The following is a 14542-nucleotide window of genomic DNA, read 5'->3' on the forward strand; positions in this document are numbered from 1 at the left end:
TAGAGGCTGTGAAACAAGAGAGACTGGGCAGAGGGGAGGGCTAAGAGGCAGGTAATCTGATCAGCTGGCCACAGTTGTCAGTGCCACAAATACAACCCTTTCCCATGGCACCATTGCACATAGCTAACTGAAAACCACTTACCTAAACATAAAGATGGACAAAGGAGGCAAAGTGTGGGTCTGAATCCAAACAGACATTAGGTTTCCCTTCAGGCCCATTAGAGGGACCTGGATCAGACTTTCCCCAAATTTCTGCAGCAGAGGAGAGAGTATCTAGGCATAGGATTCTGGTGCAGGCTGACTTCTCCATGTGCTGATTGTTGTGGGGTGAGAATGTTAGAAAGCTGCATTCTGGTGTCTGTGACCAATGACCCAGGCACACAATCCTGGCATCACTGAATGGCTAGTGTGTGTCAAAGGGGCATAATAGCCTCCCTAAATAGAGGTTACAATACAATGCACATGGCTCATTCTCCGAGCCAGAACAGCATGGGAAGCTGCAGAACACAATTCTGCTCACATTGTCCCACCACAGCTGGCAGACAGGGACCACCTCTGAGGGCCTTGCTTTATCAGGTTAGGGCAGCAGTCAAAGGCAGTCAAAGCTCCTATGATGATGACCACATCAGGTCTTTGTGTACAGGTTGCTATGTCTTATCATGCATCAATCTGATGAGTCATTGGCATGAGGAATTATTACTATTTTCCTTTCCCCACTTCCAAGGCAGCTTCACTGAGAATCCCAATGACCAGTCAGGTACTAAGGCCATCTTTGTAAAGCTGCTTAGGATCCATAAGTCAGTGGGGAATTGCTGCTGTCCAGCACTTCTGGAAATCAGTCTCTCATCCACATCACAGTGGAGAACTGTCCTGTTTTAGCTAGAAGATGGAGCATAAAGCTTCAAAGGTCTTCTTTTCCAGCTCTCATTCCTATGAGATCCACTCTCCCTCCAAAATGACCAACACTTGGCTTTTATTTTTCTACTAAATAATCTTACAGATTTACAGCTAAGTAGCATTATGCTTTGTGTGCATTATTGGCTATGATTTAGATCTACTTCTGGCCAGAAGCAGCCCAGACTACAACATGAACAAGCAAAAGCGCCATTTACATTTCAGACGATGCAAACACAAAGAAGGATAAAATCTTGCTCAAGCCAAATGTTAATTAGATGGCACAGTCCCTTAGTAGGCTTTGTACCCCCTCCTGTTGGGATTAAGGAGAGGGGTGTGAGGACCAGCAAGCTGAATGGCTGGCAGTTGAAAGTTAACATTAGGTCAACAAGCCCTTTTCTCTGCCACTCAAATCTAGGGGGAGGGGGAAATAACCAAAGGCTCGCAGGGCTAACATTTAACAAAAAGAATTCTCCTCTTTTGAGCCTCTGATAGTCTAGCAGAGATTAACTGTCTTTCCCCCCTCATTGTTAGAACTGGGCATAAAGGCATAACACCCCTAGTCTGCCAAATTGATTCTAATTTATAATGGTTCTGCTGATTAATCAGCCTGATGCCGTTGCTTTCCAGACCCAGCTAACACCTGAATCTATGCTGGGAATCCAGCCCATGTCTCCAAGATGAAGAACATAAGAAGAAAAAGCTAAGCCATGATTTTTCTCCCCCTCAAAGCTGACTAGTCTCTCTGATGGAATAGGACAGCCTACCCATTGCATCTCTGACTGGTGATCTAGGCAATCTGCCCATATGTTGACTTTACAATTTGCATAGACTCAAATGTCCCCGGTTCTTATTAATAACATAAAGAGGGCTTCACCTAAACAAAGGAAGAGATCTGCAAAAAGCATAAGGTTTGGGATGCCACTGTCCTAAAATAAATAAAAAAGAAACTGAAACCCCAGTTTTAAGATCCATCCAGGAAATAGAAATTGTTTGTCCTGCTTCAGAGCCATTGATTTCAGAGCTGCATGCCCCAGTCACTTTGAAATCAGCCATGATTTAGGTAGGAAGCATTACTTACCTCCCTATGTATTTTTAACTGAAAAGATCTTGCAAAGTCTCATTCCCAGTGTTCTACCTCGGTGAGACAGATGTGAATTCTGACTCCCAGAAAATAAATGCCTCCTGGATTTTGTGAAGACCTGGGCAAATTTGCTACTGTGACTGAAGATGGCAACTTGTTATCAACGTTATCAAAGGTCCAAGGTGGACACAGGAGTTCTCTCACTATGATCTAATGCAAAGGTGGGGAACCTATTTTGGGTCGGGGGCCACTGACCCACAGAAAAATCACTCTGGGGCCACACACAAATGAGAAGAAAAAAGAAAAAGAAAAAAAAAGAAAAGAAAAGAAAAACCCCAAACCCCCTCACTGATGTGGCCCCGCACTGAGAAGAAGAAAGATACTCCCCACTCCCTATCAAATAGATTTTGTATGCTCCAGCCCCATGGTGGGGGCTGGAGTGCCAGCATGGGCTCCTCGATGTTAGGGGAGGTCCTGAGCTTTGGGGGCCATATCCAGACAAGTCAGGGGCTCCATCCGGCCCCTGAGCCTTAAGTTCCCCACCCCTGATGGAACAGACAGACAGTATGGGGACTTGTGAGAGGAAATGACCTAGGATAGGAGCGCTCCGTTAGAAAATGATCTGCATAAGATAAAAAATAAGAGAGACCCAGCAATACAAGTGTAATACTGCATGCAGCATTCGGTACTTACAGTCATCCTCCCGCATCTCTTTTCTCTAGCCAGCCAGTTCCAGGGCCTGCAGGATTTTTCTGGAAGATAGAGAGATTTTGTCTGTTTATTAAGTTATTCGGAGGCCTATGAAGTTCTTTCCCTCCCCAGCTTTGTTTAGCCCCATCATGCACAGGGCCCTGTGATACCAGGAGTCAATGCAGCCATATCACAGCATCCCATTGCAGCGTATGAGATGGCTGCAACTCCAAATACTACAGACATGGATGCCAGCTCCCTTGGCATGTGCTGCCTACAGAGCTGGCATAACCACAGCCACGGGGTTAATCCATCCCATTACCTACAGAGCAAAGAGAGACCTGTCTCTGGTCCAGTCATCCTGCTAGTCCCATGCCTAGTTCCTCCCCGGATCTGTCTCCCACACACAGTGAATGCAGATCACCTATGTTTGTTTGTCCCTTCTGACCTAGGCTGACTTTGCTTTACGCTCTCCAAACATGGCTCTTTCTTGCCACGCTGCCTCTCAGCAACAGGTTTCAGGGATCTGCCCCTCCCTTGAGCGCTGTTGCTATGGTGACATCAACAGAGACCTAAGCAGGCCCCAGGGACAGAGTGACATGCAGCCAATATGATTATGATCACAAAGCCCTCTGAGGCGAAGGAGCCGGCAGCTGGTGAGTTATAGGGACATAGCTGTGTGGGACAGGCACCTGTGCAGTGCCATCTGCTTGGGATGGGAACATTCACAACCCAGCCTTAGCTACATAGGAGACCCTCTTGATTCGCTCTTTGCAGTTCCATATATTCACCGGGGGAGGGTCTCCTGTCCCGGTCTGGGGTGGGGTGAGGTGGCGGGGGCTGGGAGCTGCAGGGAACTCACCATCGGGGCTGGGAGCCGTGGCTCCCAGGATTCACAAATTTCGCCATACGCGGTAGTGTCAGGAACTAACCTCACTGCGAATGGTGAGGGTTTCCAATACATCTGTATTCAGATGTAGCCATTAGGGAAAGACAGAAATGAATTTAATCACAATGACTAATCTTTGTATAGACTATTGGACTATTCAGTGGCATGTGATCATTTCCCTGCTATGGAAGTATGCCAACAAACCTACAGAAAAGTTACCATTTTCTCTTCAATGCTACAGTTTATTTTGGAATACATTAATTGCTATGGAACCCCATTAGATTTCCATACAACCCTTTTACATTCTATAATCTGTTTCCCTTAGGGAATTTACATTAGTAAGGGCTATGTTAATATTTAGCACTTACATAGTGCCTTCCTTCAAAGGATCTCCAAGCTCTTCACAGAGGTGACTCGGCATACTTATGCCTATTTTATAAATGGGGAAATTGAGGCACAGAGATTAAAGCCACTGATTTGTTAATACCTCTCTTTTTGGATGTCCAGCTTGAGACACGTTCATCCCAATTTTGCCAAATGTTGAGAACCCACAATTCCAATTGCCACCTACAGGACTCGTGGGTGGTGAGCGGCTCTATAAATTGGGCCTAGAGTGCTTTGACATGGACACCCAGAAATGAAGGCTCCCAAAAATCAGTGGCTGTGCTTAAAAACATATCTGACAATGATTTCTCCAAGACCACAGAGCAAATCTGCAAAACAGTTGGTATTAGGAACCGGGTCTCCTGCCTCCCACTCCTGAGTCTCCCATAATACTGAAAAAAACTCAACAAGCACAATAAACATGGAAAAACCTTTCAATATGTCATTGTATAGCAGGAAGGTGGAGAAAAAGGCCACCATCACAGAACTCATAGAAGAGACAGTGACCGGGAAGCCACTTTACAGGGGAGAAGTCAGTGACCTCACAGAGATCTGCCTACACATGAACCAATCAAGAGCAGTTCTAGGCCAAACCTCTGCAAGGCAACAATCTAAAGTATCTTGCAAGCCATCCATGTACCTACCAAGGCCTTGTCCCCTTATTATTATCTCTTTCTTTTATCATAGTAGTGCTGCTTTAGATCCATCAATTATACAGTCAGAAGGCATCACTACAATCATCTAGAACAGTTATATTTTAAAATATCTTTTAAAAGATAGGTGGCTCTGAGATTTGTGCTGAGGTATGCTTGACCCCTAGCTTTTAAAATATTTGTGCTGGGGTATGCTTGACCCCTAGCTTTTAAAAGATAGGTGGCTAGATTCTGGCTATGCTGTAATAGGTCAGTATATTGAGTCCAGACACCACAAAGTCTTGTTTCTCCGAACTTTACTGTCAAGACATCTGAACGCTGGAGCCTTACAATTTCTAATTGAAAAGTACTGTACTTTCATCAGCTGAATCAAGAATGCTCTTTGCTTTGAAAGGGCAAGTTCCATCAGCAGAGAAAACAAATAGATCTGGAACCAATGAAAGCAACTCTTTTGGAATTTGAAAATTCTCAAAACACATTTTAAGTTTTTCGGTCATATAGTTTAGGAATTCTTGCATCATTTTCAATGAAGTTTCACCAGTACCAACCACTCATAATGTGGGATAGTGTGACGTCTTTCCCGTTGGGTTTGTTTGAAAGATTTCAAGATTCCTCAGAAAGACACACACTTTTTGGAAATGCAGCTTGTCTCGCCTTGAAGCTGCAAGATAAGGAAGTCAAGTGACCAGTAATATCACACAGAAAAGCTACCTGTGACATAGAGGGGACATCATTCATAAATTCCAGGAACTCACAAGCCTTATTGGTCTATTATTACTTTCTGAAGCTTGTAAAACTTCTCTAACATGCGCCCCCTACTTAACCAGCAAATGTTGTTGTGCCGCAAAAGGTCAGTGTATTCCACTGAAGCATCTTGTAAAAGAGCTTTAAAAAGCTGATATTGCAAGCTAGAAGTTGAGCATATGTGGCTCAGTAATTTCATCACCATACCCATTGCTTTTTTCAAGTCCCCAGACAGTTTTACCACTCGTTTGATGAACGATGAAGTGAAGTATATTTAATGAAGGGTGTATCTCTGCCAAACATGAAGCAAAGCCCTTCTATCTCCCTGCTGTGGAGGGACCTCTGTCTAAAACTAGCAAGTTTACTTTCTGAAGATCTAAACCATTTTTTCCCCAAAAAGTCTTGCACCTTTTCAAAAGTGATCTCTCCTGTTATGTAGGGTCCTAATGGTATTAAATATAAAAGTCCTTCCTTGAAAAGTTCACCATCATAAAATCTAACAAACAGCAATAACTGGGTAGTGTCATTTAAAATGCTTGAGTTGCCCACCACACAGACATGTATTTGGCATTTTTTAGATGGCAAAGCAGTGCTGACAAATAATCCTCATAAATTACCCACAATTTTTGCTTTGCTGTAGAATCAGAGAGGGGAACTTGCCTCACGCAGTTCCAGAAATGCTGATTTTCTAATGTGCTGGTGCTGGGGTACGCTTGACCCCAGCGCTGCCCCAACACCACTCCGTTACCCCACGTCCTATTCCTGCCTTGCCTCTTCTTGCTCCTCCATTCCACCTGTTCTCACTCTGTCCCCTCCCGCAGTGCCTCCTGCCTGCTGCTGAACAGCTGATCGCGGCAAGCAGGAAGCAAAGTGAGGGAGGGGGAGGAGTTGATCAGTGGGGCTGCCAGCAAGTGGGAGGCCCTGGGGTAAAGGGGAGGAGCTGATGGGGAGGCTGCCAGTGCATGCTGAGCACCCACCTCTTTTTTTCCTATGCTCCTGATAGTGTTGCAGAATGTGACTAGAGCACCCACAGAGTCGGCCTATGCACAATGCCATCTTTGTTTTAATCTGCCCAGAAGCTCCTCCAGTATTCCCAACATGCACGCCTTCAGAAGCTCGGTGTCCAGGAGAGGCTCTTTTCTTTTTCCCTAGTACCAGAGACGTGTATTTGGCAGCTGTTGCTTTCTCCTGTACAGTTGCTAATGTGAGAACAACCGTTGAGTGTCACACAAAGATTTCATATTTTCAATTTTGTCACCTTTTGCAACACGCCTGGGAGTACAGGCTGTGCTGAAATCACTGTGCTTTGATTCAGAATTGTGCCTCCCACTGACGGCCTTGTAGATGAATACAGGGTGGAGCTTGGAGTATTAAACACATCGAGTTTGTGTTTAAATGAGGTGATGTAATAAAGAGAAAATTGGCCGTCCGGTTTGGGTTAAAAGCTCAGTGTTCACTGTCAACTTTGCAATGTTCACTCCCACTCACATTCAATTTTTGGCTCTGTTTCCATCACTAATGAAAAAATTGGCAGGTGTAGCATTCTCGCTCAGTCATAGTTATTGCTGTTGCAAGAACCTAAGATGCAGTAAGCAGTGCTTAATTTATATCAGGGTGTTTAGACCAAGTTAGTAAGTTAATCAGTGCAGATACTTCTAGTACCTAGTACCTCAGGTACCTCTAGTGTAGATAATGAACCTGCCTCCCAAAGGCAGCAGCTAGATCAATGATGAGCAACGTAGGCTAGTGAGTGGGTCACAGGCATGGCCCTCCTTCATCTCAGTGAGCCACTAGATTGTTATAAGCAAGACCATCTCCTGGGAGAAGGTAGTTTTGCTAACTGTGTTTGCGTACCTAAAATTCATGGGGTGAGCCAATTGAACCATAGCAGTACTTTGATTGGATATAGAGGGAGCGCCCGGCTCTCACAGTCAATGTTGTGTGCATTCAGCACGCACCTCACTTCACATGTCCTTGCTCTGCGTGTGTGTCTCTTTAGAAATACCTGTAGGCAAAAAACTACACACATGGAAACCAGCATAATCTGGCAACCTTGCGCGTGGGCAAAGGTAAACAAAATGTCTCGTGGGCCACACATAGTGCCCCAGTGTGTTGCATGCCACCTGTGGGCCACAGGTCCATCACAAAACTAGACACTCATGGTTGGCCTGTACCAGTCAACTCAGGCTCACAGGGCTTGGGCTGTGGGGCTACTTCACTGCTGTGTAGACTGCTGGACATGGGCCAAGACCCTGCAAGATGGGAGGGCCTCAGAGCTTTTGGGAAGCAGTCTGAGCCGAGCCCAGAATTCTAAACAACAGTGAAACAGCCCTGCAGCCTGACCCCAGTGTGGGTTTTCCTTACTGTGTAGCTATTGCCCCAAGAGGCGTTACATTCTGGGGCTTCACTTGGCAGGTCATTCTGTGAGCTAATTGATTTCTCTGAGCTAGTATGCTTCCTACCTGCTAACACAAAGGCTTCTTCTTTTCTTCATTGCAGAATCAAGTTATACAGTAACTGTTTGGAGCTGGTGAGAAGAGCCAGAGAAAGAATGAATAGGTAAGTATGGAGGCAGAAAGTAATAGCAATGGTAGGGAGGAGGCAGGAGGAAATTAACTCCTTTTTCTGGTCTCACCCTCATAGGTTCTATGTGTGTGGCCCATAAGACATTTCATTTACTGTTGCCTGTGATGCCACTGGCTTCCATCTGCATAGTTTTTTTTCCCTATCAGTATTACTAAAGTGACACAGACTTAAAGCAAGGGCACATGAAGTCAGGCGCATGCTGATTGCACACAACATTGACTGTAAGAACCGTGTGTTCTCTGTGCAATCAAAAGCGCTGCTATGGTTCAATCTGTGCATCCTGCAAATTCTAGGCACACAAGTGCAATTATCAAAACTACTCAATCTTAGGAGACCATCTTGGTTAAAGGAATCTTGCGGCCCACTGAGATGAACAGGCACCACTCATGAGGCCCACTAACTAGCTTAGGTTGCCCATTGCTGATCTGTTCTATCTTGCATTTAGTGGGAAACTCTGTGTTCCTTTCCCAGACCTGAAGAACTCTGTATAGCTAAAAAAAATCCCTCTCTTTTAAAAACCACAAGTAGTTCTGTAGCACCTTAGAGAGTCACAAAAATATATAAATCTGTTATTTCCACTCTGGCTCATCTGATGAAGTGGGCTTTACCCATGAAAGCTCATAATACTATATATTTTTAAGAGTCTTAAGGTGCCACAGGACTAATCGTTTCTAAAGATACGGATTAACACAGTAACTCCTCTAAGCAGGGCCGGCTTTAGGCCGATTTGCCTGATTCCCCCGAATTGGGCCCTGCGCCTAAAAGGGACCCGTGCCCTAAAGCAAGAAGGCGCTGCGCCTTAAATCCGGAAGTGTGCTGGCGTGCCAGGCGTGCTGCGGGAGGGGGCATTGGCCCCGGAGGAGCGCAGCAGCTTCTGTGCACTGCAGGAGGGGTGAGTTGAGTGCAGGGATTTCTCTGTGCTGTGGGAGGGGGAGTTGGCCCCTGGGTTTGGTGGGAAGGTGGGACTCTGGCCTGTAGCTGGTGATTTAAAGGGGCTATGCCTTTTTTGTGTGTGTGCTGGTTTTTTGTTTGCTCAACCAACATTTTTTTCGGTCAACAAAAAATCCTGGCTGCTGGGGCCCCGTCGAAATGGTTCGAATTGGGCACCGCACTTCCTAAAGCCGGCCCTGCCTCTGAGATTCTTTTAAGTTGGTTCAATAAAATATTACCACACCCACCTGGTTACACACAGGGTTTTTGTCTGTGGATAAGTACGTCTAGTAACAGCCACTGATAAGATGCTGGACTAGATCTGCACTGTTCTGATTCTGCCCTTAGTGACGGAGACAGGAGAGTCTAAAATGAGAAGGAAATCATGGCAAGCTTCTATGTAATCACAGCTATTAGCTAAACTAGTCAGAAAATGGACAGAGCTGCTTTGGGCACCTGCCAAATGCAGCCATGAACGTACATCAATGAGGCTGTTGTGGAATGGGGTGGGTGGTATTCATGAAAATCCTGTGAGGTATGTCCTGCAGTTCTTCCTTTTACTTCAAAGGAAAGGTTATCTGACTAAAAAACAAAGAAGGATTTCAGAATTTTACCCAGAAGGTTAAAAGTCCAGAGATCATTGCAGGATTTTGTTTGTGTTTTCAATAACCTGCTAAGAATCTATCTAGCCTGGAATTTTATGGTAGGGGATAGAGAGCTAATCCAATTAAAAACACCTTAGTTTGTGTCACATTGATGTTGATTTAGTGAAGCCCAGGCAAATTATCCCAAGGAAACTGCAGAATAGGAACAGCAGACAGTCACAGTAAACTTTACTCCAATAGCTCCAGTTTCTCAAATTCTAAAATACCACAAAGCCACATTAAGGGATCCAGCAAAAGATATTTCTTTGTAAATTTGTCTCCAACACCAAATGACCCAAGTCTCAGTAGCTAACTTCAGCAGCGTTCTTCCTGATTTACATGAGGGACAGTGCAAAGAAAATCAGTCCTACAGAATTAGGAGACCTGTGGTCTATTCCTGACTAACTTGGGTGGCTTATTTTGCACAGGTCAGAAGTAGTCAATGATTTGAGGTACCCTCAGTTTGAGCAAACATCAGCAGTCCTTCAGAAAATGTTGGTCTTCAGGGATTTGTACGTCAGAGCCCCCATTGATGAAATGGGGGTAATAACCCTTGCAACTCTTTGTAAAGCATTTTTAGTTTCCATATATCTATATATAGATATATGCAAGTGTTATGAAGTAGTGCTTCAGAGGGCATGCACAAATCTCAGAGCAAGGAAGCCATTTAGCATACCCCCACCACAGTGATACAAAAAGTGGATTTCACAGGGCTCTTTGAAACCTCCTCAGCTCAGTGCAATTAAATCCTTACTCTGTTCTTTAAACAAGACAATGAAATAATCGCATGGGGCTTAAAAGGCCCATATCCATACACAACGGAGGTGAGCAAACAGTGATAAAACACCATAATGAGATGATCTTAAGCTCAGACACTGCCTCTTAGGCTACATCTCTATTGACAATTTTAGGGAGATCGCTTATCTTTCCCCCAGAAAGGAATAGGAAGGGTGAGAGTGCTGGCACATTGGGGCCGTGGTCCATGACTAGGGCCCTTGGTACTACTGTAAAAGAGATCCATAACAATTACAGTATAGCCCTGATGCAGGTACTTTTATCTCCATGTTGCCTAGACCTTCACAAATCAGGTCTTGATAACATGGTAAAAAACAGCCATGACTTGTAACTGTCCCACTATTGGACCCAGTGGTGAGAGATTTCCCCCAAATAGCTGCTGTAGCCAAGGGCATTAAATGATTCCCATCCGTTGATGCCAAAGGCACAGGGAAATACACCTTCATTCCCAGCTTCTACAAATGGTCTTTTAATTTAAAGGTCAGCTAATTGTGGTTTAACCCCTTCACACATACTCCCAAGGAAAGAGATAGGAACAAGAACCCCATCACCACCTAAGGTGGGGGGGTAATTTTTTCGGGGGGCAGGGGGAAAACATAATTAATTTTTGTACATGGTCATGGACTGGCTCCACCAAGCCCCAGAAGGGGTGGAGTCTGGGCGGAAGGGGCATGGCTGGGGATGTGTCGCCCCCGCAGAGTTGTCTGGGGCTGGAGGCTTTGAATTAAAAACACAGCAAAGAGCTCGCGGCTCCCAGTCCTGCTGCTACCTCGTTGCCTGGCAGCCGCTGGGGGTTGCTGCAGCTATTTAAAGGGCTTGCAGCTGGGGTAGTGGGAGCTGGGAGCCATTTAAATAGGATTTTGCTGCCTGAGCCAGCACCTGGAAATTCAGTGGCATGAGCAGCAGGATATAAGTAGAAAGCAGCCAGATGCAACCTGCGGGCTGGATCAAAGTGTTAGGGGGGCTGAATCCGGCCCCGGGCTGTATCTTGCTCAGCCCTGACCTAAGGTTTTCTCTTCTCTGCTACACTAAGTGTGGGTTTACCACTGCATAAGTAACAGGTATTAGCTATCCCATAGAAAAAAACCAGTGGAGATGACAAACTGTAGACAAGGTCAATCCAGATAGGAGGTGAGGTAGCACTGACCTCACTTAGCTAAACTGTCTTGTGGTAAACACCACAGGTGCCCATCTCCACTAGGATTTTACAACAAGATAACTGCTCATCTCACTCCAAAAGCATTCACCTTTTCAGCAGTGAAGACACAAACGTAGTCAACCACAGATGTGGGCAGATGCAAAGGAATCTGCAATGTGGCCAAAGCTCATGACAGCGTTGTGTGTACTTATGTAAGGCAAAGGCAGGACCCTGCCCTGAGTAAGAATGCGGAGACTGTAAAGCACTCAGCAACAATGGCTGCTTCCAAACATTTTACCTTTCTAATTACATGTCACGGACTTTAATGAGACACCAAGGTACCATGTATGCTCTTGTATAAGCCATAAGCTAAACCCTCCACTTTGTACGGGTAGGGCTCAGTGCCTTGAATTCAAGGCTTTATAAGGGGGCATTGCTCTCTTCCAAAGGGGACAACAGCCCACAAGCTCCTACTTCTTGCTTCCCTATGCCCACAGTCCTAAAGATTGCAGCTGTGTGCAAAAGCTGACTGGCCAGAGTCTTTCTCCACAAACCTCCACTAAAGCAGAGTCTGGTGGAGTCTGCCAACTTGTGTGGACTCCGTTGTGATCATTATAATACAGCGGAGGGTCTTCACAATTGTAATGCTAATCAATCAGAAGATACATGGTGCAGAGCACTTCAGATACCAACCAAAGAGCAAAGGGTCACAAACTTCAAGGTTTCCCTCCTCTTCCTTCCTTCCCTCCTCTTCCTTCTCATAGGCAAAAAAAAAAAAAAAGCACAGCACAGAGTCAGGACCCTGAGCACCTATGCTCCCTCTTGCCCTCCTGCTCCTGTTTTGCTGACAGAAAGCTCCACAGCAAAGCTTGCTTGATCTTCAGTCCCAGGCAATGACCTTGTACCAATTCAAGTTGAACCTCTCTAGTCTGGCACCCTTGGGACCTGACTGGTGCCAGACCAGAGACTTTGCCAGACCAGGGGAAGTCAATATTGTCTAGCAGCATTACCAGCACCTCCACTGCTTAATGGGCTCTTTGAAGACATTTAGGGGAAAATTAGAACTAAATAACAGCACAGAAGACTGAGCGCCAGGACTCATGTCTGTAAACAAACTTTATGGGACCGCAGGAAATTTGGCCACACCCACGATAATTGGACATCTGGATAACTAAAACGTTGCTGGACAATGGAAGTTGCAGACCAGCAAGTGCCGAACTAGAGAGGTTCAACCTGTATTATTGCTTTGAGCCAGTAATGAGATCTTCCAGGAATTACCAAACAAAAAGTGTAATCTCCCAGAAAGATCCTATCACTTCCACCACCAGCCCACTCTGTATTCCTGACTAAGACTTGGGAACAATCAAGAAAAAGACTGACTCTCCTTCTACCTCAGGAAGAATCCATCCCGCTCTTTCCACAAGACTCAGTGCACATTAGGACAAGGTGCTGGGAGTGTTAGTTACTGCCACCCACACATGGAGCTGGAGCGTGGGTGTGTTTCAATTAAAATGATAGGCCTAAGAGGAAAGGCCTACTGAAGGTCACCTGCTGCCTGGGAGATGATGACAACTTGATTTCTGCTCTCCTCAAGTGAAATTTGATCTTATTATTCATCAGTGGTTTGATAGCTCATTAAATGCAACGAGACAAACTCACCATCCCAGAGCGCCCTCTCCCAGTGAGACCCAGAACTTCCACCTCACTTGCATTCCTGTGACCTAGCATGGTGACATTGCCGTCAGGCCAGGCCACGCTACCATCCTCCCCTTCTGCAGTTTCTGTGTTCTGCTGGGCACTAATCACCAAGGGTATGTGGAACGAGGTATACCGGTAGTTCGGAATAGGAAGCCTAATCCGAACTACCTAGTTCGTGCCGCGTGTAGCTGCGGGCACGGAGTCCGAACTAGCAGACATTTAAAAATGGCGGGCCCTGGCAATATGCAAATGAAGCCCGGGAAATTCAAATCCTGGGCTTCATTTGCAACTCCGGTTGCCTACATTAACCACCCTAGGTCGAACTAGGGTGGTAGTGTAGACATACCCCAACACAGGTCCAATCCCCTCCAGGACTCTTTCAGACTAGGGGGCTCTTAGGCCCCTCCCTAGTGCTCATCCACAGAAAAGCCCCACACAGAACCACACATGACTTGAGATGCTCTGCCCTTCCTAAGCTTCAGATTTTAATCTCTCTGGGTATGTCTACACTACAGCACTAATTCGAACTAACTTAATTTGAATTAGTTAATTCGAACTAAGCTAATTCAAATTAGTGCATCTAGACCTAAAAACTAATTCGAATTAGCATTTTACTAATTCGAAATAGCATGTCCACATTGAGTGGACCCTGAACCAAAGTTAAGGCTGGCTGGAACCAGTGCCGGCAGGGCATCAGGTTAGAACTTAGAGTGTGGAGCTGCTGCCTCAGGCTAGCTGAGGGCTGTGCTTAAAGGGACCCAACCCCCACCCCGGACAGACAGTTCTAAGGGTTCCCCGCTTGCTTGTCTACCTCGATGAGGGACAGCAAAGCAGTCCTGTCTTGGAGTGCCCTGAGTGCCCACACTCAGCACATCACAGCACTCGGCCATCAGCCTGGCTGCACTTACCGCAGGCTGCCATCCGGGGGATCAATCGGAGGGCTGTCAGGAGCCAGGAGGCCCTGCAGGAGAGCTTCCACCCCGAGGAGCCCGCAGAGCCACCCCAGTCCTCCCCATCAGGGGCTCGTGCCCCATTCCTCTCTCACCTCCTTCCACTTACCCTTCTCTAACCCCCCTTCCTGATGTAAAAAATAAAGGACACATGTTCAAAAATAGAAACTCTCTTTATTTAACAAAATGGGGAAGGGGATTAACCTCTGGGGAGACTGGGAAAAGAAGGTGGAAGAGGGGAAGAGAGAGGGTGAGAGATGGGAGGTGGAAACCTGGGAGGAGGGAGCTGGAAGGGGGAAGCCAGGGGAAGAAGGAGGAGGGGAAGTATAAATCTATGGTATGCCATATCTTCAGTACTGTGTACAGATGTGGTCTCCTCACCTCAAAAACAATATTTTGGCCTTGGAAAGGGTTCAGAAAAGGGCAACTAAAATAATTAGGGGTTTGGAACAGATCCCATATG

The 14542-nt window shown here is 45.9% G+C and overlaps 2 protein-coding genes across 14 annotated transcripts in view; one reads left to right on the top strand and one right to left on the bottom strand.

Moving 5' to 3' along the window:
• RASSF7 (Ras association domain family member 7) overlaps window positions 1-3220 on the bottom strand; it is a 124311-nt gene extending 121091 nt beyond the window's left edge. For 7 of the 13 annotated variants that reach the window (XM_075928287.1, XM_075928282.1, XM_075928281.1 and 4 more), the window contains exons 1-2: window positions 3010-3043; window positions 2672-2730 (exon numbers count right to left, since the gene is read on the bottom strand). In XM_075928287.1, coding sequence (XP_075784402.1) covers window positions 2672-2730; window positions 3010-3028 — 78 coding nt within the window. In that variant the 5' untranslated portion in view covers window positions 3029-3043. Of the gene's footprint in view, window positions 1-2671; window positions 2731-2994 lie in introns of all 13 variants that reach the window. The other 6 variants (XM_075928291.1, XM_075928284.1, XM_075928278.1 and 3 more) reach the window with 4 other exon arrangements.
• Window positions 3221-3234: 14 nt separating this feature from the next.
• LMNTD2 (lamin tail domain containing 2) overlaps window positions 3235-14542 on the top strand; it is a 70328-nt gene continuing 59020 nt past the window's right edge. Inside the window, exons 1-2 of the mRNA XM_075928265.1 lie at window positions 3235-3324; window positions 7838-7897. Coding sequence (XP_075784380.1) covers window positions 7890-7897 — 8 coding nt within the window. The 5' untranslated portion in view covers window positions 3235-3324; window positions 7838-7889. The remainder of the gene's footprint in view (window positions 3325-7837; window positions 7898-14542) is intronic.

Source organism: Pelodiscus sinensis, chromosome 4 (assembly GCF_049634645.1).
Source record: "Pelodiscus sinensis isolate JC-2024 chromosome 4, ASM4963464v1, whole genome shotgun sequence".
Taxonomy (NCBI): domain Eukaryota; kingdom Metazoa; phylum Chordata; order Testudines; family Trionychidae; genus Pelodiscus; species Pelodiscus sinensis.